Here is a 24248-nt window from a genome sequence, read left to right on the forward strand (position 1 = left end):
ATATAGGCAAATTGAACACGCTTACAGAGGAGAGGGAAGACACGTATAATATGTTTAGAAGTACAACTGTAAAACATGCAAACATTTGACACTTCAAGTTTTAGGTGCAATGCAGTGAACAAGCCAAACTGTTCTTGAAAAGAGATTGAGTGAATGAAATAACAGTTACAACAATTAGAATTTTCATTTATGTCTAATTCTCCATGCCATTATGCAGAAAGTACTTTTTTATATGCCAGTTAGTAAATATTTCACATTAAAACCCTGGGAGATATGGTAATACTTGTGCTGGGCTCCCCGAGGAATAGGAATCGTCTAAAGTGCCAGTGATGGGAAGTCTCTGTACTTGGGTCCTGCACCACATAGACTGTGCAGAGCTGTAGAACTTGTAGGATGGCTTCCATGTAGCTGCCTGCTTTCTAGTGGATTGTGTGACACCTTTGGACTTAGTGGCACTGTGAGCACATGGATTTTAAATCTTTAAGCAGAGATAAATACAATACTTCCTTGAAGAGCTGTAGATTGTTCAAACTATCAATGAAGTGACAGTCTGCTTGCCAAGATCCGACTGCTTGGCATGTTCAGAGCAAAAGGAGGAACAGTAAGTTTTGAGGAAGCTATTCCAGTTTGGTTGATCAGAAATAAAAGTAACCACGTGTATTCAGTGTGCACCATTTGTGACAGGGAATGTCACAGCATACAGAGCACTTCAGGAGCAGCAAATAGTGTGGATAAGTATGCACTCTGTGCTTATCTCAAACTGCATGTTTCCTCAGCATTGCTCAAAATGTACTGCCTAAGTTTTTTGCACTGTGGTTCAGCGCACAGAAATGTTTAGCTATTGAGTGTCTATTTCATGGAGTCTCCATTGAGAAGGAAGGAATTTGATATATATGTATTTAAAATTCTTTCCGTATCTCTGATTTGCAAGAAGTGTGAATAATGATGGGGGAAGAAAGTGCCATGTGCGGTAGCATATTTAAATCTGAGTGAATTAGGGCAAAACAAATTCAAAATATGAAGGAATAAGCTGTTCTTTATTTTGTGTGGTAAACCAAAAACACTGATTCAGTAAAAAATGGTATAGTGAAATACTTGAGGACTGAAACACTGGCCACTGGTCTGCCTCAGTCCATTTCTAGGAATTGTGCTCACTTTTGAAGATCTTACTGTGCTTTATTGGCTGTTGATGGATATGCCTTAAAAAAAGTTCCTTGGAAGACCTTCTGCTAGAACTTGAATAAGAATTGCATATTTTGCATTACATTCTAGTTGGTAGAAGGAATAAGGTTTTTATTCTTAATATGCACAGGCAACATTTTACTGTGTTTATGAACACTTTAATTCCTTTTTGCTGTTTATTGTAAACGACAGTTTTAGTTATTAAGACTGAACTGAATAGACCCCCTAGTCATATTTTCAGCATGATGTTGAAACATGTGGAACTTCTTCTATAGTTCTCAAAATACTGTGAAGTTTGCACTAACTGAAGAGTAGGAAAGGTGGTGGCAATTATTATATGCTGTTGAGTTTAGGAAAGGATTAACTACTGTTACTAGGATTCTAATTGTTCTTCTCCTACCTTCTTTATAGTGATATTCACTGATTGGTGATAGGATTATTGAGCTTCCTCACTCAGGGTCAGGATCTTTATGCACAGCTCTTCCCCTATCTTTCTTCCTTCTCACTATGGAAATAAGCCTTGCTAGTGCAATCAGTTTTATGCTGGTATAAAACTCCATACAGGTGAGCAGAGAAGTTTATTCACGTATTATCATTTTACAAAGACTGTGTGAAGGCAAAGCATTGTTTCATTGACTGCTTTCCTCCTTCCCCCCTTAAATATGCTGCGGTGAAAATACGCTGAGTCAGTGCGTTCCTTTTGGCAATAGGTAATTCTCTCCATGCCAGGATCCTGCAGCTCTTGGAACACTGGCTTCTCTCTTGGTAGCTGGTAGGTAGTGAGGTCATTTCAAGGCAATACCAGCCCTTGAATGTTACTAGAGAAAAGGCAGGACACAGGAGCAAAGAAGCAATAACAAATAGTTTGCGTCACGCTGTGTACATGCTGGCAGCTGATAATTCTTAGTGTTAAGTCTTCATTTTGAGTCCTCTTGCACACCCTTTTGAAGAGAGGGGAAAAAAGACGTCTGGCTTATGTCTCCATAAGAGGCATTGTGGAAAACACAATTTGTTTATATGATGATCACATTAGACGAAGATTTATGCTTTTGTATAGTGATAAAATATTTTTGGAAAACACTATTTAAATGAAAAGTTTAGTCTTGCTAGGTCAAATATGACAGTTTAGGTTTTATCTTTGTATCTAATCTTGCACTCATATTGCTGTAGCATGTTTGCTAGGTGGCTTGTTTTCCCTTTGATGTATTAATTTTTTTTTTTTTTTTTTTTTGCATTTCTGGGCTTTTTGCCCTGCAAGAAGCTTTATTCTTACTGAATCTGCACATTTTGCACTGCAAAATTTCTGACACGCTCCTCTGTAACTCTTTGCCATTAAGAGCAAGCACCATTCACAAAACCCCATCACTTCCAGAGTCATAACAGCTTTTTGAGTGTTTTACTCACTCTGTTCCTTGATGCTTCACAAGTGGATGCAATTCTGAAACTTCCAGTAAATTTAGTTTCCTTATCTTCTTAGACAAATATAACACTTCTTGTCTTTCAACAGCTCTGCAAAGGCAGAAAAATTTGCCTCGTGCTGCCTTCAAAACCAAACAGTTTCTTCCAACTCCATCTGCAAAAGGAGGTAATTAACTTACAACCTCTTATCAAGCTCCAGCAAATCTCAGATAATTGTTCGCCTGCATTAAATCTCACATGTTCTAGATTAATAAAATTGCTGTTGCATGTCGAGATTACCCACGTGTTCTTTGCTATACGAAAGTTAAGTTTTTGGTCTAAATATTAAAAATAAACTCTGCATTATATAGGAGATTGTATTTTGAGATAAAAATCCAAGGATTGATGACTTTCTAGCATTAATCAGGAAATCTGTATTAGAAAAGTACACTCCTAAATCCATATTCATTACAGCTGTATTTGGATAGGGATTTTTTTAATTGCAAAATACAGTTTCTAAAGCAAAAGTGGTAAAAATATACATACAATCCTTTGTACTAAAACCAAAACCTAACAAGTTTATCCTTGAAAAGATGAGCATAGAATATCAACTTGTTTTGTGTGTGCTATCTACTTTCTCTTTTCTTCACAAAACTGGAAGGTTAGCCCCATGGTACAGTAATTAGATTTTTTTTTTTTTACTCAAGGAATTAGAGACTCTTGTATATAATATTTCAGTTTCCTAATGGCTGAATTTAGCTTTTTTTTTTTTTTGAAAAGCAAATGGAATATACTGAGTCGCTAACTCTCTTAGATAAATTTTATCTGATTTTTAATCAACTGTCAGCCTTTTATGTGACACTGCCTCAGTTTCACAATTAAGAGAAAATAAGATAATGATTTTGGTTTTAAGCATGGTCTGTTGCTATTACAGTTTAGAAGATCTCATTTTAAGGATCATATTTCACTTGAGCCTAATTCATAAGCTCTGTGGATGTTCCTTTAAGCACTGTAAGAGTCATTTGTGCAGACATGAGGGTGACTGACAGAACATACGTGTTCCTCTCGGTGGTGTAACAATGCTGACTTCTTTGAGTCACCTTCATTCCATGCAGAAAGTTTTAGCGAAGTTCGACAGTGAAACTGATTCATATGGCTTAACAGGAAGTCTCTACAGTTTTCCTAATACTTCATACCAAATAAAGAAAAGTTCTCACAGTGTTCTCCTTTGGTATAAGACCACCACTTCGATTCCTCTGCAAAGCTTTCTTGCTTTCTTTGGGGCTGACCATGCCTTCTTCTGGATGTCTGGAACACTCATTAGGTCAATGGTCTAGTCTGAAGCTGTGGGAATGTACAGAAAATTAACTATTTGTAAAAAATTATTAAGCTTAGAGAGTGAGGAACAGAGCATGCTGCACTGCCAGTTATGTATGCCAATTAATAGCTGCTGTCATTCCTTACTGCAAATGAGGACCCTTTCAGTTATGTGCTTTCTGTCCTTTTCAGTTATTTTGCTTTATAGTCCTTGATGTATTGATTTTCTTTCTTTTATCTGACATCCTCATGAGTATAGCATTATTTAGCAGTAATGAAGCAAGATTTTTGTCTCAGAAGAATGAACAGCTGAGCAACAATTGATTTTAGTTTCTTAAAATACTGTCCATTACCTAGCTTGACAACTTTCACACTGATGTTGGCTTTTTTTTACCACTTTGTGTAAAAGAATTCAAAATACATTCAAATAACTAACTCTCAGTAATAATACCTCACAGTATTTGCTAAAGCTTATACAGCAGTCCAGTATCAATCAAATCATAAAACGGTTTGGGTCATCTAATCAAACCACCTTCACCTTCAGTGAGCAGGATCATCTTCAACTAGACCAGGTTGTTCAAAGCCCCATCCAGCCTGGCCTTGGAACACTTCCAGGGATGGGGCAGCCACCACCTCTCTAGGTAACCTGTTCCTATGCCTCACCACCCTCACAGAAAATAATTTCTTCCTTTATATATATGTAAATCTATACTGTTTTAGTTTGAAACTATTACCCCTTATCCTATTTCTACAGGCCCTGCTAAAAAAACTCCTGTCCTTATCTTTCTTGTAAGTCCCCGTCAAGTACTGAAAGGCCAAAATAAGGTCTCCCTAGAACCTTCTCTTGTCCAGGCTGAACACCCCCAGCTCTCTCAGCCTTTCTTCATAGGAGAGGTGCTCATCCATCTTCTGTATCTGCTCCCAACAGGTCCACATCTTTCCTGTACTGAGATGGCAGATCAGTTTTTTATTGATTCCCATAGTTTTACCTCATTTGTTTCATGTTGGTCTGAACCATCTCACCATGATGGCTGTGATTTAGAATTAAAAAATAGAATTTATTCTGTTTTCAAGTCAGTGTGCAGCAGCTGGCCTTGGAGTGCAAGTCACCTAAGTTTGTAGCTTCACAGCATCCTACTTTCCCACACAGAGATCTTGAGCTCCCTGCCCACAATCCAGGACAGAAATCTAAATGTCAAGACTGCACAGTGCCTTTTTTTTTTCTCTCTCTCCTCTTTTTTTTTTTTTTTTTTTTTTCCCCTGCTGGTTGCCAGATGTTTTAATTGTAATTGGTTCTACTTTAGTTTCCAAGGAGATGGAGTTTGGTGAAGTTATTAAGCACAACCCTTAACATGTCTACATGTTTTTATTAAACATGGATCAGTTCAATACTGCACATGGATACACAGTTATCAAATAGTCTTTGACTGAGGCAGTGCCTCACTCCTTGTGACCCTGTCTTACAAATAGGCCAAACTGAGTTTAATGAACTGCTCTAAGACAAAATTCTTTATCTGTAGAGCAGAATTACTAGGCAGTTTGCCAGACTGCATCATGTGGACTCCTCTGGAAGACAATTCATTCCTTTATGTACAAGAATGAATACAGTTCTCAGCAATGTCTGCAGTGCTGTGCTGACAGGAAATGTTTTATGAATTGACAGCTCAAGCTGGCAGCATGGTAGAATATGGTCAGCAGAAAGCTAGAGAGAATGGAGAGGACTAATTTACTGGATGCGTACTTTCACTGGGAATGTGACAAGCTTTCTTCAGTTACAGCTTTTTGTTGCTTATATTCCATACCTAAAAACCCTTTCTCTCTTGTTCCTCTAAGAGGCCCAAAGCTGTATTCAGTTTTTATACACTGGTATTGCTCTGCTGGTAGTCACTAACATGGTGCTGGTTTTGTGTTCCAAGCAAGCGTTGTAACAAGAAGCTCAGTGATAAAAGCTCCCTATATTTACACTGTAGAGTCACTTGGAAATTCTGCAGATGTGATTGCACCAATGTTACAGGCAAGGTCATGTTTTAAAAACTTCTAATATGTAATTTATCTTAGAGGAGCACTTTGCTGCTCGTCTTGTTCAGACATTCTGTTGTTAATGCTTTCCTTAATCCATCCTCTGGCTCGATGCCAAGGTTTTTATTTTAAGGTTTTTTAATTATTCTCCTTGCTACTTAGCAACTGTCATGTATTTTTGACCCCTCTGCCACCTTCTTTTGTCAGCTTTTCCCATGAGCAGCTTCGTGCTGTGTTTGGTCAGTGGAAAGGCCCTTTTAGATAATCGAGAAAGACATCAAATCCAGTTAACATCTGTAATGAGGCACATACTAATCTTCCTAGATATCCCCTATAAGAAATGGCTTCAAAATACAACCTGAAAATTACTACTTCCTCTGTACCCCACTTAGGATGCCACATTCCTGTCACTACCTCTCTCTTCTCTCACTCCTCATGTTCTTAGTGGATCTGCCTTGAAAACGATAATAAAAGCTGTGTTAAGGACCAGCTTCTTTATACACCACATCTGTCAAAGAGGATGCAACTTTGGTCTCAGTATAAAACATTCATTTAGTTGAGGGAAGAATAGTTCATGCAAATTTAATACATGTAAACATGATTTTGTTTTAGCTCCATAATTGATTTGATTGTCCTATGTTGACTCTGACTAACCTTAATCAGCTTGAAAAGCTGGTGAAATTTCATACAGTTACTAAGTTTATGGGTTAATTAAGTATTCTGTTTAGTGATACATTATGCATAATTTGAAAATATTTCTCATACTTGTGAAGATTTATGCTTAAGGCTTGGCATTATCCAAGGACTGTTGAATATTCTGGCTTATTAACCTTTTCCAGAAACAACTTGATATCTTGCATACTAATTTAGATACAAAGTATTTGAAAACAGGTATTAGTTATACTGATAATTTGGATGTTTGTAAGAAGAGAAAGGCTATAAATTGTTACAGTTGTCTGGTTTAAGTTTCACAGTAGCACCTTAACCTCTTTGGTGTTGGGGGTTGGCTAATGTCATCCTTAATCCAACCCACAACACTATACCAGGTACTAGGATGAACATTATCTCTATCCCAGCTGAAACCAGGACAGCTGACTTTTTTCCTCCATCTGCCAGAAAATGTGGGATGTGACCATATCTTTAGATGAATTCTAATTCAGTGGTTAAAAAGAACAGCATAAAGAAACATCAGGATGCTCTGCACTCAGAATTTCATCTTGGAAGATTAACATACACTTTGAATTCATTTAAAGACTGTCTCACGCTAGAGTACTGTACTCTGCAACATTTTCTTTCAGGATGGAAATTAGGGTCACGTGTTTCTGAAGCAGTTAAATTTCTTCTTAACCAATACCTTCTCCTCTGTTTCTTTTGATTTGATTGATATAATGGTTATAGCCTTATTAAGATTACTTACAAATCCAGATAAATAAATATTTGTAGTAAGCAAACGGGGCATTAGAGTTATATCAAAAACACATGACAAAGAAGACATCTGAATTCCTGTTTCTCATTGCTGCTTGATTGGCTGTATTCCATTATACATTCCATATTGTTTGTATAATCTCATAAAGTAATTTCCAGTTTTTAATTTCAGTTATACTGTCATTTAAGCTGAAAGTAATTTCTGTATTTCATTTTCCAGTACCTTCTTCAAGTAAATTCCGCTCACCTGCGGCCCCGTCTCCCCTGGCTCTGCGACAGCCAGTGAAAGCATTTAGTAACCATGGACCCGGTTCGGTTGCCTCTCCAGAAGTCACACAGCTGACGCACAGTAGTTCTTCGCCGGGGCCTCTTGCAGCCCAGAGCTCAGGCTTGCCAAGCCCTGCCAGCAGTATTAACAGTACTACTCTCACCAGACCGGCAGGGATGAGGAGTGGTTTGCCCAGACCCAGTGCCCCTTCCACGGGGGGCATCCCAGTGCCTCGTAGCAAACTTGCACAGCCTGTTCGCAGGTGAGTCTGGGACAGGCAGTCTTAAGTTTCTGTAATGGATTCTGTACATTGTGTGTTTGTGCTGCTCCTTCCTGCAAATGTTATTTTGATCTCAGGGTCTTCAGAACAGATATGGAGACCTCCATGTGAAGTATTTGCATGTGTTTCCAAAATAGTTTTGATTCCAAACTGAGAAAAAGGAACTTGAATGGGAGAGTGAAGGTGAAGGAGTGAAAGTGAAATTAATAATGTAAGATACTGAACTAAGTAAATAAAGTCTTAGTACAGGCTGAGAAGGCAGCAAGAATTTGTCTGCATGTGATGGAAAGTTATCAAAATATAGCTGGCAAATAAAAATTCACTTGTGTCACTGACATATTCTGAAGTCAGAACTATTTGCCTCCATAACTCAAGCAGTGGTACCGTGGGGAGAACAGTTCCTTTCCTTGGGCAGCTAGAAAATTCCAGAAGGAAGATGCACAATGACAGAGGAGACATCCATAGCAGATGCTAAACTTAAAGTAAAAATCAATGCAGTTAACCCACAGGACAAAACAGAATTTTCAACTTAAACATAACTGTGCTAGCACCCAGATGTAGGAGTTGCTAAACATCAGTGTCTTTTCAAAAACAACTACAAGAGAGACCGAGTATTAACTGTGAATGTCAAGCAGAAGCTGACACAAAGAAGCAGTCATCCATGAGAAACAGTAAGAATCTCCTTAAACAGAGAGGAAAACCAATTGGTCTCCAATACAGTAAAAAAGATAAAACAGTGGTAAATAGCAAAGTGGAAGAGTTCTGTTCTGCAGTGAGTGCTGGGCAGGGGAATGCCAAGTGACTGTCACAGTATCGACTGTTTTGCAGTCCAAGTCTGCGCTTCAGAGTATGGAACTCCGTGTAATAAAAAGCAGTTGTTTGCCAGGAAGCTGTTCATAGTAGTGAAGTGGAGTTGTCCAAATCACAACTTGCCTTATAGAAAAGTGTTTCACTTGTTGAACTTTTTTTTTCTAAATTGCCCCCCCCCTTTTTTTTTTTTTTTTTTTTTAATTTGAGGAAACAGCCCCAGGTTGCACCAGGGGAGGTTTAGATTGGATATCAGGAGAATCCTTTATTAGAAGGGTTGTCAGACATTGGAACAGACTACCCAGGGAAGTGGTGGAGTCACCATCCCTGGAGGTATTTAAAAGATGTGTATGTGGCACTTAGGGCTATGGTTTAGTGGTGGACTTGGCAGTGCTGGGTTAACAGTTGGACTCGATGAAGTATCTGTGAATGTCAAGATTTTGATGTCAGCAAAATGTAATATTCTAAACAAGGATTTCCCTGTTTATATACATCACTGAAAAAGTGGCCTGTTTTAGATGTCAGCAGATTAGGTTTGCATTTTCACAGGGTATAATAGCAGTAAGTTTTCTGCCTATTTATTCAGCCTTTTTTCCTGACATGGCAGTTGCCAAGATACAACACATACAATCTGAAACTGAAAATACTTCGGAGTTTATCTTGAGTAAACCATATTGCAGAGAATTGAATTCATGAAGTATATATTTCAATTATTTATGAAATGTTTTAATTCTTATGTATTGTAGATGGAGTCTTCAACAGTTGTATATGAAACTGAAAAATATCTCATTTCATTTTAGATCATTACCCACTCCCAAAACCTATGGCAACGTGAAAGATGAGAGTTGGAAAGATGGCTGCTACTGAACTGCAAAGCTTAATGCAGAGTTCCAGTGCTCATGGATGCTTCCTCACCAGGCTAAAAGACAGCTTGATTAAACAAACTGTTCAGATGTGACTCTTGGGATTTGTAAAAATTCCAAACCTCTCTGTCTCTAATTAGCACAAACTGGCAGAGATTATAAAGCAGCACTTTAATAACATCTAACATCAGATGTTTGGTGGTCATACAATCACTTCTACATTAAATTGCTATCAGTTCTGGGGTTTTTTTTCTTGCTTGCTTAAAATGTATCAGTATGAGCGTTTATGAGAGTGGCCAATGTCTGGGCAAAAACCGAACAAATGCCAAAGAAATGCCCATCTTGAAAAACAGCAAGGGTAACTGTCAACCTGCATTGTCCAAAAACATCATTTTCAGTAGAAAGATTGGTGAATATGTACTATTGAAACAAGGCTACATTAATCAGAGCTAATGTTCTGATTGCAGATTGCTACAGTGCTAGGGAAATGTTGCTTTTAACAATTGTATGAGATCCTGGTTGGGGCAAGTGGTACACATATCCTTCAGGAAGAGTCAGCAGTTACTCTGGAGGATTAGGCAGAACAGTGGGTCGTAGCCATGGCTTTTATCACATTCAAAGGTTTGAATGTAGCAGACACACACAAATGCAATAGTATAGATTGCATCTTTCCTAAGTTGATTTATTGGCGTTACATGCTCTTACATGTTTGATTGCCAAAAGGGCTTAGTATCAGTTGTACAATCTTTCTAACCTTAAAGTTCCTGGCTCAGGAAAGATGGCCTTCGCTACTGTAGCCACATTTTTAACACAAGGCTCAATATTTGGGGAAAGCTTTTTTAATAGCAGGTTTCCTTACAAAGGAAAGAGCAAGTGAGAATGTTAATTTGTTCTAATATCATACTGCTATGCTTGCAGCCTGCAGCAACTGTAGATGCTGATAGTTAAGGAGAAGGAAACACAACTATGCACTTGTAACATACAAATTCTAAGGAAATGAGTTGACTCTTGATGCCAAATGATATTCATTTAGGTGATGTTCCATGGTATGAGGGAGTTTTCTGTATCCTATTTTTTTACTTTCATCCATTTCTTAAATTGGTTTATTTTAAATTGTAAATATTTTTACAGAAGATATTGCCCATGTAAGTGTGTTTAAATATGTACTTTGCCTTACATATGTGTATCTTACATTACTGGTAACAGAGTATGAAACCTGCTATGTCTGTTTACAAGCTATTAAATTCCTCTGGTGGCTCTGACTTACTCTAACACATTTTGCTCAGAACAACTGATATATTTAGCATTTGAACCATTGTTTTCTGTTTTGGAAGACATCATGCAAACATCTGTAACTAAAGTTGTATTGGGTGGGACTAGTTAAATGGAAGGGATTTTTGTTTGAAGCTTTTTCAGTATTTTGGGTGTACAGTTGATTGAGTTTGAGAATGTGAATGGTATATCCTTTGTGCAATGACTGACAAACACTACAAGTTGGATTGGATGGTAGGTAGCCTTCAACCCCATTAGTATCTGAGTTTGGGACTGCTGTTGTATTTTGACTCCCACCACTAAGAGGATAACTGATCCTGAAATTCTAGCACTTGAATTTTAGGCCAGCATTAACATTTTCCTGGATGAAAAGCCATGCAATACTACTTGACTTGGAAGAAACCAAATAGAAAGGAGTGGAGACTTAATGTGCAGCTCTAACCACTCAAGCAGACTTTGGGTTGATGGATGACTTCACACCTCAGACCAAGATCTGTGCTAAGACTTTGAAGTCGGGGTATCAAATATACTGTAATTCAGTCAGATTTCAGCAGAAACTACCTTGCACCAGTACAGAGCAGTAAATACCACTAATCTAGCCTTGAGTCACCCGCTGGTACAGGCAGTGGATGTCAGTACCTCATGTCACTGGTCAGCAGAAGAGAGGACTAGATCAAATGTGCATATTCTCACTAAAGCCCCAGTTTATATATTTCAGCATTTACAAAGCAATGCTGCAGTCTTCATTGAAGAAAGTTGAATTTTAATTGGTGGATTTTATCAAACACTTGATTGACTTTTAACTTTTGAAAGTCAGTTTAGATGACGATCTTGGGGGTTTTACCATGGCTGCATCAAACTGTGTACGTTTCCTTAAGTTAAGTAATTCATCGCTTGGGTAAATTCAGCTTAAGTTTTATAGGGACTTTTTTTCTCTGCTGCTCCCCCCGAAATACAACAAATGACTTCCTGAGAAGACAGACTGTCTGTTTACTAAAAAGCCTTTGTGCATTATCAGTTTATTGATATCAGGAAATCATGGGGCTCTGTGTTTAGAGATTTATTGCAGAATTGTGGAAACATGGATTTGATAAAATAGTGCCTATGATTTACTTAACTTATGTTTGATATAGTAGTAAGGGTTTTATGAATGTGGATTACTTTTTGTGCCAACAGCTTGGAATTGATGTATGTGTGTAGGCAGAAGGATTTGTTCTGCTCCCAAAGTTATTTAATTTTTTTCCTGTGTTTGAATGTTTTTGTAAGTGTTAAAAGTGTAAAAAAAAATATATAAAATATTCTTACCACAAAAAACTTCCTGGATCATTATTTTTAAACAAAGTGTTTTATTTAAAAGTTTTTAGAAAGTTAGAGGATATTATTTTAGGACTTTTTTGTTTTTTTGGTTGGTTGGGTTGTTTTTCAAGAACTGTATTCACTTTTCCAGAGGTTACCAGCATTGACTTCTGCCCCCCATAATTCATGAACTGAGTACAACATTGTATTTGAGTGAAATCTGTGATTTCATTGACAGACTGAGGTGGACTTGTGCCTCTGCTGTGGAAGGACAGTGCACAATTCAGAGTGGTGTGAAAAACTGTATTCTGAATTCCCATCCAGTGTGATTTGTTTGTGCAGTTCTAAGTATACAAGCTGCCTTCCATTTTTGCAGGATTCATTCTCACTTCAGGCCACCACATGAAACAAACTTTTAATTTTGAAAACTCTGGAATTCATGCAGAATATTGAGCAATGTAAAAATGAACCTAGTAAGCCCTCTTGGAATTGCTAAATACACATTTTTTTCTAGCTCCTACATGAATGCCTCTGTCTTTGGCTCAAATAAAAGCAGGAAGTTTGTTTTGAACTTGGTAACTTTCTGTAATCTGCATTTTGCTGCAAAGCAATGTATGCAATAGTAATGTGAATGCCATCTTTGTCTTTTTATTAATAAAGTTAAGGCAGGTTTAATTCTATTTGATAGCCACTTAATATTAAATATGCTTAACAAAATTTAACCTGTGAAGCTGGTAATTAATTGTTTATCACAGCATAGGCCCCTGTTTATTAATTAATCCAGTAGGTTAAAATGTTTCCCCCTAGTTAGCAACACTATTTATGTAAAGCTGGCTCCACACCTAAAAGGTGTTTACTGCCCCTCTTTTGTCACTTCTTAGTTGTGCAGTCAAGTACCATTTGCCTTGCACTGCTTCTGGAAAATAGAGCAGTGTCAAAATCTCTGGTTATTAATAGTCTTTCGCCCTTCTCTTTTAGTAGGTTTCTGTAACAAACTCTTCTATATTAAACAGTCGTTTATAATTAGCATCATCACCATCTGGAAGGCTCAAGATTAGAAACAGTATTTCCTCAGTTCTCTTATTGTGGGGGAAGGTGTGTCAGCTCATTTGGGTTTGCGAGGTCCTGTTATATTTGACAGTGTATTCCCCTCTAGAAGTCTATTGCAGTGGTGAAATAAAATAAGCAATGAACACATAAGGAGGCAGAAGGCTGAAAATGCTTATGCTGCTGGTCTTGAGGTGACTGCAGAGCACACAGTTCTATCATTTAAAACTCACCTTTTAATGCAAATACTTCTGAGAAAGAAAAACAGGCGGGGGAAACAAATGTGACAGTGGTACGTCTGTAGTTCTCCCTCTCTTGTTTGGTAAGAACAGGAGCAAACTTGAGATTTAATTTTTCCTTTTTAAGTACAACAGGTGAGATGTGAGGTTGCTTTGATTTAAAAACAACAACAAACAAACAAACCCAACAAAACAAAACCCCGACCTACTCCCAACGTGCGTTTATGCTGCTGTGCAATCTGAGCCTGACACCTACAGGCAGCTGTCTGTACTCGTCCTGCTTCAGGAAGGTGAGGCTGGGATTCGGGTGCTCTCAGGGGCATCCATATTTTACACACAACTTCCCGGGAAAGAAGATGCTCTTGGCTTGAAGAATTAAAGAACTGAAAGGAGCCAATTCCACCAGACATACTTTACACAAGATTTTTTGCAACAGTATTTTCAGCTGTGACACCACGTAGTTGTGCTGTGTTGTCACTGTCCTCTTTGATAATGATAAACTCTGTTGGGGCCAGTTAAGCTCTTAGAAGAACACAGAACATACCTGTTGTGATTAAGCCAATTTGTAGCTCTTCATCAGGATTTAAAGGAATAGGTAGATAAAATGATTCCTTGCTAGCAAAGTTGGTTTTGAACTTGGTGCTTCATCTGCCTGTTACAAACTGAATTAAACAAATTTTAAAAAACTACTAGATCTAAAAGCTGGAAAGCAGATCCTCTATGCAGTGTGGCACTCTCACATGAGACAGAAGTGGATTATATCTTTCACCCGACTAAGACTAAACAAAAGAAGATACTTCCATTATAATCTCAACTCCTGTAATCAGCATAGATATAGGTAATCATGTAAATCCATCTTCTTTTGAAAATAGGTTTAGTAACTTACAAAAATAAAAAGAGAGTGGCACGTGATGCCTTCTGCCCCAGCATGTTCCGCCCTCCTTGCTGCTTTTAAATTATCCCTGAGAGCTTATTTCCACTGGCAGCTACAGCAAGGGAGATTCAAACGAAACACACCCACTGGGTGTGAGTGGTATGTGCATTACTGGGAAGGTGACTCTGTAGTCCATCCCCAAGCGGTGCTCAGCTGCTGGTGATCATGCACAGTGAGCGCAATACAGACCATATATTCTTTTCCATTCAGTTCTTTTCCATCATCTTTGCCATGAATTTCTTGAGACTGTAGCCAAAACTACAACTTTTCACAGCCCTGCTCTGACAGGCTGATTAAAAACCTTGCTGGTACCAACAGCTCAATCCAATGTCAGACAAACGACTCCCCCTCACCCAGCACGTGATCTCCAGAAGCCTGACACCAGCTGCCTCCACGCTCCTCCAGCAACAGGGCTGGGGAGTTTTTCATGGAAATCTACACAGTAACAGGAAGGTGAATAAGGACACTTGTGTTCCATGTTGTTCCCAACCCATCACATGCCCAAGAGAAAAAGGTGCTTATTAAATATGAGAGTGGGTCATCAGTGGCTTGACTTGGGATTCTCTGTGGCCTTAGCTGCTTAAAGCCACAAAGGTGATCAAGAAATATCTGGGTTAGAATGTGATGGAAGAGTGGTCAGGGTAGGGGGACAGGCATGCTGGGCTTTCCCCAGCCTTCTGCTCTTCCCAGGCATTCCCACCTTGGCCACGGACAGAGATCAGCTGCTGGGCTGCACTAACACCAGCATCCCCGCACTAGAACTCCTATCAGTCTCCTCTGTCTCAAGTTGTTCTTCCTAAGTTAATAGTTTCCCTTCAGACATTATCACCAAACAAATCCGAACAACCCATCACAAAAGCTTAGTTATCTGATCCTTACCTCCTTTTCACTCAGCAGGGTTAATACTGCTGTGTGAATTTCACAGCTGCTGTTGCTCTCTCTGTGCTGCCTGTGGGTGCCAAAATGCTGGCAGGAGAAAGTGATGCTGGACCAAGTTCTGGATTACAAGGAGTTTGTTTTGCATCCTGCTCAGGGCTGAGGGCAAGGCTGTGCTTCTGGCTGACTGAACCTGGAACACACCAAGTTAAAGGAGACCTACGTAAGCTTTCTTGTTCAGAGCTGTTTGTCTTAATGAAAGTCAGCAGGACAGGAGTATCTTGTTCCACCGTGAATACAGCTTTGTCACTCGGCTCCTTTAGAAATAAAAATTTTATTGAAGCACAAGCTGCCAAAGAAGAGGGCAGTCTGCTGGGAGATCAGAGAAAATATGCCCTTCTACATTTTGGCCACAACCCCCTGCAGCGCTACAGGCTGGGCACAGAGTGGCTGGAGAGCAGCCAGGTGGAAAGGGATCTGGGGTTGCTGATTGACAGGAAGCTGAACATGAGCCAGCAGTGTGCCCAGGTGGCCAAGAAGGCCAATGGCATCCTGGCCTGCATCAGGAACAGTGTGGCCAGCGCTGGTGAGGCCACACCTGGAGTGTTGTGTCCATTTCTGGGTCCCTCAGTTCAGGAAGGATATTGAGGTGCTGGAGTGGGTCCAGAGAAGAGCAACCAGGCTGGTGAAGCGACTTGAGCACAAGTCCTATGAGGAGAGGCTGAGGGAGCTGGGGTTGTTTAGGCTGGAGAAGAGGAGGCTCAGGGGTGACCTCATCACTCTACAACTACCTGAGAGGAGGTTGTAGCCAGGTGGGGGTTGGTCTCTTCTCCCAGGCAATCAGCAGTAGGACAAGAGGGCGGGCTTAAGCTGTGCCAGGTGAGGTTTAGGTTGGATATTAGAAGGAAGTTCTTTACAGAGAGAGTGATCAGGCATTGGAGTGGCCTGCCCAGAGAGGTGGTGGATTCATCATCCCTGGAGGTTTTTAGGACAAGGCTGGATGTGGCACTGAGTGCCATGATCTAGTAATCACAGTGGGGTTGGATCAAGGGTTGGACTTGATAATCTTGGAGGTCTCGTCCAACCCAGTTAATTCTATGATTCTATGATTCTATGATTTCATGCTTCTGCTTCAGCTCCTGTCTTAGCCTCAAATTTTTCAGCTCTGCAGTCATCCATTTACCCCTACACTTACTAACCCAACTACTGAGCCCAGAGCAAGGTTATATTGTTTCTGTTCATCCATTCCCCACCCCGCTAATGCAGACACATAAAACCACTGTTAATGCCGTTTCAAGTGATCTGTCTTTAAAGGAGTTATGAAAACCTTGTCCTGATGCTCTTCCTTTTAAAGCCATGCCTGGATGTCAGTGACAGCAATGTGGCACCACCACCATCACACAGCCTCGACAAAGCTGTCCAGAGCATCACCCTCCACCCATGCCTGCACATGCAGCACGGGCAGCACAGTCACGGCCCCTCCCCGAAATCCTTGCTGAGGGTGCAGCTGTGTAGCTACAGCAGCCATTGCTCACACCATGCACGGCTGGTGCAGCACCAGCACTGCTGATGCAGTGCACACAGACCTCCTGAATGCCTGTGGGATCAAAAAAAATTCATTATGGTGCAGCACTGGGCCACAGAAGTTCCTCAGTTCCCTGCTCTGCCATACACTTCCAAGGATGCCTTGTTTATTTTCTTGAGGCTCAGTTCATCACCACTGAAATAAGAACCAGTCTTCCTAACTCACGTGCTGGGAGCGAGGGGCAGGTGCGCTGCTATTTAGAGAAAGGGTCGGCCAGTCAGTTCATATCTCATCCGATACAGTGGGTAAGTTAAGAACAGAAATTTAGTTGACCTCAGTTTATGAGCCCAAATGTCAGAGAGCAGGTAACGTCTACTGCAAATGTCACAGTCGAGGGATTTTTCTTTTCCCTTTAGAAGAACATCAACAAAGATTTAGTGACTGTATTTATGCTGCCATTCACACAGGCTCAGCCTGAATGGTACTGCCCAGGTGCACAAACATACTGGAGGAATATTAAAGGGACTTGCTTAAAATCATGGATCTGGTAAAGCACCCAAGCCCAGCTCAGCCTTCTTCAGCACTAAAGCAGCTTTTGGCAACCCAAGGCTCTGATAAGGGCTGGCAAATTCAGGCTACTGTCTCCAGAGCAGGACACAGCGATTGAATTAATATGTGGTGTACTTCTCATTTTTACAATTTATCCCCACATGAAAACTTGCCCAGGGGAGTGCAATACAGCCATCAGTGCGAGCTCTCCTGACCAACAGCCCACTGAGGGTAGAAGAAATGGAAAATTCCATTTCCAAAACCACCTTGCAGCCTACTGCTCAAGACTCCCTACTGCGTAGGAGGCTCTACTGATTTTAGACCTTATTTTTCCACCTTCACAGAGGCACCACATCAGCTTAGGGCTCCTTTCCCTGGCCCAAGAGCCTCAATGGCAGAACTGAAATACCAAAAATAGGGGTTTCTTGTTAAGGGGCTCAAACCACGTACCCTATGGCCTTGACTCAGTCCATCTCCCCCACTCCTTGCCCAGGCCATTTTTCTGTGCTGCCCTCCACCCTGAAGTCTCTCACCTGTTTGCATTAGCAGATTCTATCTGCGTGCTCCCACTTTCTGCATCCTCCTCGTTAGGAAGGTAGTTAAGCCTGGCAGAGTTCAAGAAGTGTTTGGGCGATCCTCTGTGACTCTTGGGGATGGTCCTGTGCAGGGCCAGGAGTTGGACTCAATGATCCTTGTGGGTCCCTTCCAACTTGGCATATTCTGTGATTCTGTGATTCTGTGAACTAACATTCATTACCAAAGCAAATCACTGAAATCTGCCTACCAGGAACCTTGTTTCAAAATTTGAAACAACTGGTAGGTTACATTTATGGCCCATTTAAGCTACTTTTCTTAGCTCTTCTATTTTACTGTCTTTTGTGCCTTTTTTACTCTTATAAATACTCTTGGGTTTTCTTTTTGCTCCTTCCTTCCTTCCTGCCCAGGATTTTCCAGACACTAGAGGGAGGTCTTGCTTTCTCTGTGCTTTTCCATCTAGAGTTCGATCTATTCAGCTTCAATTCACCTCATCGTCCCCACGGTTGCACTGAATTGTCCACAAGGTCCTGAATATAATTAACAGCTGCTTTTACACCAGGAAAGCCCTAGTCTGAGGGAAGACGAAACCATGCACAGCTGGCCATAAAAACCACCTCTTGTGGTGTCTGAAATCTCCCTGTTAGACTTTTTATTCAGTGTCAGGTGGATTTAAACCTCCTGAAATTGCTTAAGATTTCATAAATATTTTCTCCTGGTCTGGGTTTTTCCAACTAAATGTGGTAGCACCACACAGCATCATCTCAAGACTGGGGTGTAAAAAGGCTTGTATTGAGCTACTCACAGATGGTGTGGATTACACAAGGCACACACCCTCGCTTCTCCCCATGGCAGTGAGCACAGCACACAGCCCACCCCCAGGGCAGCCTCCTCCAATCAACCCAAGTGCAGCAACGAGCCACCAATTCCCATTGGCACAGCTGTGACATTACAGGAGAGGCTGGGAGCCTGTGTTGCACCAGGACTGTTTCAGCTCTGGGGCAACAGCACTGACTTCAAACTCATGCTGTTTCTACTCTGCAACAGGGAGGATGGGCCAGTCTCCTTTTTTTAGCAGAGCCTGGCTTCTCAGGGCTTCCAGATTTGGGCATATGATTTAAGAAATCTCCTGGGAAGAGCTCAGCTGCGATCTGCGTTTTCGCACAAGCAACAGTGGAATTTGCATTGCTATATTAGTGCTCAGCACACTGGCTGGCCAATTGCTTTTACTGTTCGTTATGCCCTCAAAATTAAATTTTTGGTTACTTAAGGTCTTTCTAAAATCTCCTTCTTAGTTCCTGGATAATATCTTTCCTTATCTAATAAAGGCTAAGATCACTGCCAAAAATGTCTTGAACGTAAAAAGGCCTGGGATGCTAACGGTGAGTGCCAGCACGCTGCAGGGACAGGGAGCTGCGAGGCAGCCTCTCCACTTGAGGAGACAAAAGTGCTGGGACATTGAATCACAGAATCACAGAATATGCTGAGTTGGAAGGGACCCACAAGGATCCTTGAGTCCAATTCGTGGCCCTGCACAGGACCATTCCCAAGAGTCACATCATGTGCCTGAGAGTGTTGTCCAAACACTTGAACTCTGTCAGGCTTGGAGCTGTGACCACTTCCCTGAGGAGCCTGTTCCAGTGCCCAAACACTCTTTGGGTGAGGAACACCCGTCTAGTATCTAACCTAAACCTCTCCCTCGTGGCACTGCCTCCTCCTCACCTGGTTGGCTGCTGAGGGCTTCCACATCCTCACAAGGATGCTGCTTGACTGTTCCTGGACTTGGGAACTCACTGCACGCCCAATCTCACCCCAGAACCCTCTCCCAGTCACCACTGGTGCAGCCTCACCGACTGACATCTTTGCTGTGCCACTGAATCAGGGAGTTAAAGAAGTTCTTGCAATGAAATCCCCATGCTTGGTTATTGCTGTTTGCTGGAGGAGCCCAGCAAGTCACCCTCCCTGCAGAGTCTCCCTGGGAGCAGAATTCATACGTGTCTGTAGAGACCGAATGTGATTGCCCATCGCTTATGGCACATTCTACAGACAGTCTCAGCAATACCACTCAAAACACTTCAAGAAGCTACAAGTGAAAATTGATTCTGTGGATGTTTAGCAGTGGCAGAGAAACAAATTTTTTGTGATGAGGAATCACACACTGTACATGCTGTACAGTTTGGTGCACTTGTTGCCAGTGTGCAGCTTTGCCACTATTTCCAGCATGATCTTAAGCAAATTAATTATTCACATGTATAACTTCTCCACCTCTACATGAGCACGATAATGTAATGACCCTGTACCTTTGCACTTGAGAATAACCTCTTTGGGGAACAGGGAAGGATCCCTCTCTGGCTGGTTTTGCTTAGTATCTCGCGTTTTGGGACCTGGTTTTGTTTGGACTTCTTGGTGTCAGTTTGAAGCAACCTGCTTTGTGAGAATGAGTTTCCGTATTTTCATGGGAAGTGGTGACTCTGTTATCTCCGTGATTGCCCTCAGTGCCTGTCCCCCACAGGACTCCCTTGCCTGGAGGGGTTTGGGCAGGGTTTGTTTGGGTAGGCCTGGGTTACTGCACAGTACCACTCACACCTGGGTGGAAATGCTGAGCACTGATACCTTACAGACCCCTTTGGTCCCAGGTGGCACTGACTTCAGCAGCAAGACTTTGCTACTGATACTTACTCAGCACTTAGGCTTCCCAAATATATATGGGTAAAATACATGTTTCAAATATTTTATTTAGAAATTATATGCTTTAAACAGTCTATATGTAATAAATGTTATATATTTAATTGTTTGGATTATTTCGATAGTTTGGTAGATTTTAATATATTAAATAATATTTTGTTTTCTGATATTCTAATAGACTGAGAAGAGGAAAGGTGCTCTTAAGGCAGCCTTTTTGTGTGTGTTTATTACAACCTTTTGGTTTTCCTCAATTCTTTCACACTTAAATAAAGGGCTGACAGATTTTTATTCCTTCCTCTGACTATCCAATCCAAAACAGCCCTGTCCAAGGCCCATTCTCTGGCAGGCAGGACGCAAGATGCTGCCAGCTTAATAAAATTTGCAAGCAGTTCAGGACACAGACCTCAGCTCTGGGATGTGAACCACACCTGACGTTTCCAGCTTGGCCAGATCCCTGTGCTGCCCACCGTGCTGGGAGCAGCCACCACTGTGAGCGCAGCTATGCCATGGAGAGACACAAAGTTTTATTGATACCGGCAGGTGTCACAGCAGAGGACAAAGAGCATTTGCACAAAGAACCAGGGAACCAGGGGCCAGGAGGAGCTCTGTGAGGTCACTCGGTCTTGCCGTGCCACCCCAAGGCAAAGTCAGGAGCTGCAGCTCCCCCTGCCACAGAGATGTCTGCCTGACCTTTCCAAGGTAGATCACCACTGCCTGTCCAGACCATCCAGCCTTCAGCACCGCTGATTTTATCTGCCCCATCAGTGTCTAATCTGAACCTCTCTTGCAGCAGATTAAACCCATTGTATTTCTGAGGACTTGTGATGCTATTATAAAGAGACTACTCACAACTAGTGGTACAGTGGACACTCCAGGCAACAAATATTACCCTGGCTTCATACCCAGCATTTCTGCCTAGGCACTGTAAAAAGGAAATTAAAGGTCTTATTGCTGAAGACATTCATGCTTTCATCTCCCTGGCAAATCAACAGGTATACAAAATCCAGGGTACATCTTCCTCATCTGCAGTGACATACGAGTTCTGCTGATACCATAGATTATTAAAAAATGTTCTACTTCATCATAGGTTTAAAAGTGCACATAACACTGTGTCAAGGCTATTTTCATAGGATTAATATACAACATTAACTAAAAGAAATACTAAGAGATTCCTATTATGTTTGAGATTTATTTCTTCCCATTTGCCTGAGATTTCTTCTAGACAGCTTGAGATTTAATACAGGTAATGGTGCACCTATTTTGAAGGGCTTCTTATTTGCTGATCAGCATTATGGATACTCTTTTTTATTATTTGGTAAAAATTTGGCAGCAGGACAAGAAGCATTTTTATTCTGTGTTTAAGCAGTTACTAACACAAAAAAGCCTTAGTCCCCATCCAGGCACCTTCCATGTCACGATACAAATGGCAACTGAGTGCCAAGGTTTTTTTTTTGTGTAACCTGAGATACAGAATATTGATGCTACTAACTCTTACCGTTCCCATGAGGCTCATCATTAACATCCCTTTTAATATGGAGAAAGCTTTGGCAGGTGCGGGATGTAATTTTTCTTTTGGATGTCTTTCTTCAATTAAGTGAATACTTACGAAGCAACTGCTGCTGTAAATTATTAAATTTACTTCTGCATTTTCTGACAATGAAATTATTCTGTGGTACAATGTCTTGGTGTCCTTTACTCTGATCTGGCATTTTTTTGTAAAACCCAAAATATAGATTTTGTAGGCACAAAGCCACATGGAGGTGTGATCTACCTCCATATTACCTCCCTTGATTTATGTCACTCATACCAGGTTCCAGCACAGGAAATTAGGAGGGGGCTGGGAGCCTCAGTGGGCAATGAATGTCAAGTAAACTCAGCTGGACCTAGACCTGGAACTATACATCCATCCTAAAGCCCCATCATTCATCAGGTTGTGTGCATGCCATCGTCAGTGTGCCCTCTGACCTTGATGTCCCCTCACAGCTATCAGGGTCCCCCACACCTGAAGATGCTGAACAGGCTGTTCATGAAACTCACAGGGGAGTAAATCAGGGCTGTGACATCCAAGACACGCTGTCTCTAAAGTCCTAAGACCATCTGCCAGCAAGAACCTGTGCAAAGCAATAACTATGCCCACAGTGCAAAACACCATTTGACTTTTAAAACTAAATCCACTGCTTTCAGAGTCATCCTCATCTCACCTCCTCTCCCTGCCTGGCTGTGCCAGGATGTTAATTTTAGCTCTTCTGGACCCAGGCATGCATTAGTCATCAGGTCATTTATTTTATTATGACTTTTCATCCTAATGCTGATAATACTCGAACTCCAGAAAAAGATTAAATGACAACAAAATGGAACAGTGTCTGAGGCAGAATCCTTTCTTATTTGAATTTGGGTAAAGGTATGCCACATAAAGGCATTTATTTGCTTAAAGAAAAACTCGCTGCAATTAACTGTTTTACAGCTGTAGGGGTACAACTGCCTCAACAACTGACTGTTAGCAGTCAACTTACAAAATTATTCTTCAATGATCCCCTGATTTCATCTCTTTTCATGGGCCAGAAGCCTTTTTCTAATGGGATGGTTGGCAAAAGACCTTTTCATCTCGCTTCTAAAAGGCAGATCACGCAGCCTTAAACACTTAGTTCTAATTATGAATTATTGGAACATTGCAACCCGAGGCATTATGCACTTACTGGTTGATTAATGGTCTTCAGACATCTTAAAAATAAACATGAGGGAACACCAAGTGTAACAGGAGGATTTTGTTATAATAATTTCTGCCCTTGACTGCTACCTCACAGCTTTAGTGAAAGGATCCATTCCCAGCTGCTCAGAGACTGAAGGGATAGCAGGGACACAGAGGAGACAGCCCAGCTCAGGCTTGTGCTGTTTCCCTTCCATACTGCTTCAATTTAATAAAATCTCAGAGGCAGAGAGAACTGGTCCCAAGGGAGGCATAAACACGGAGTTGGACTGGACTGAAACAGGCATCATTTGGAAGAGGAATCCATGAGAGAAGGGGACAGCACTCCCAAGAACGGAGAAATCACAAAGGCAGCAAGGAAGAGGAGAGGCAGATGCAGCACAGCAGCGGAGGGAGGAGGAGGGTGCCTGGATGCCTTTACCACCTGAGCCAAGGAGAAGACAAGGATGATTTGGTGGGATCCCACCTGTAAGAGGAGAAAATGGACACAGTAATGACTCCCGCTGAGGAGGAGAGGAAGGAACATTTATCTTGTTTTTTGCACTCTGAGATTCAAACCCAGGTCTAGTCAAGGACGCTGGCCATGGGATAAAAGATGCTGATTATCTTGGAGGTTTAACAAGCAGGACTGAGCAGCGACACCACGCTAAGGATGGGACAGAGGGGAGTTTAAGATAAGCAAGCTTAGGATGAGGCATAACAGGGCTGCGATGGGGCCAGGTGTCACACTGAAGGGTAGCAGAGAAGCCTGGGAGGGAGGGAGGGAGGGAAGGCAGGTCTGTCCTACTCCTTCTGCAGTACAGACATCTGTGGGATCAATAAACTAACAGGAAACCCGTGGCTTTTGTGTGTTCTTCATCTACACTGTCCACCTGTACTCTGCCTTTGAGTGAAACACAAGTGGTTCGGGGCAGAAGCAACGTTGGTCGACTGGCACATCCTCACCAAAGGAGTTTCTGTTCTATGTCTGGCTGGGGAGGCTTTTCAGGGAAACCTTAATTGCAGAGATCTCAATGCTTCATCTT

At 41.4% G+C, this 24248-nt stretch overlaps 1 protein-coding gene across 1 annotated transcript in view; it reads left to right on the plus strand.

Annotated features, from left to right (window-relative positions):
- SLAIN2 (SLAIN motif family member 2) overlaps window positions 1-12807 on the plus strand; it is a 34167-nt gene extending 21360 nt beyond the window's left edge. Inside the window, 2 exon segments of the mRNA XM_050338332.1 lie at window positions 7562-7871; window positions 9497-12807. Coding sequence (XP_050194289.1) covers window positions 7562-7871; window positions 9497-9563 — 377 coding nt within the window. The 3' untranslated portion in view covers window positions 9564-12807.
- The last annotated feature ends 11441 nt before the right edge of the window (window positions 12808-24248 follow it).

Source organism: Myiozetetes cayanensis, unplaced genomic scaffold (genome assembly GCF_022539395.1).
Source record: "Myiozetetes cayanensis isolate MyiCay16 unplaced genomic scaffold, myiCay2020 scf7, whole genome shotgun sequence".
Taxonomy (NCBI): domain Eukaryota; kingdom Metazoa; phylum Chordata; class Aves; order Passeriformes; family Tyrannidae; genus Myiozetetes; species Myiozetetes cayanensis.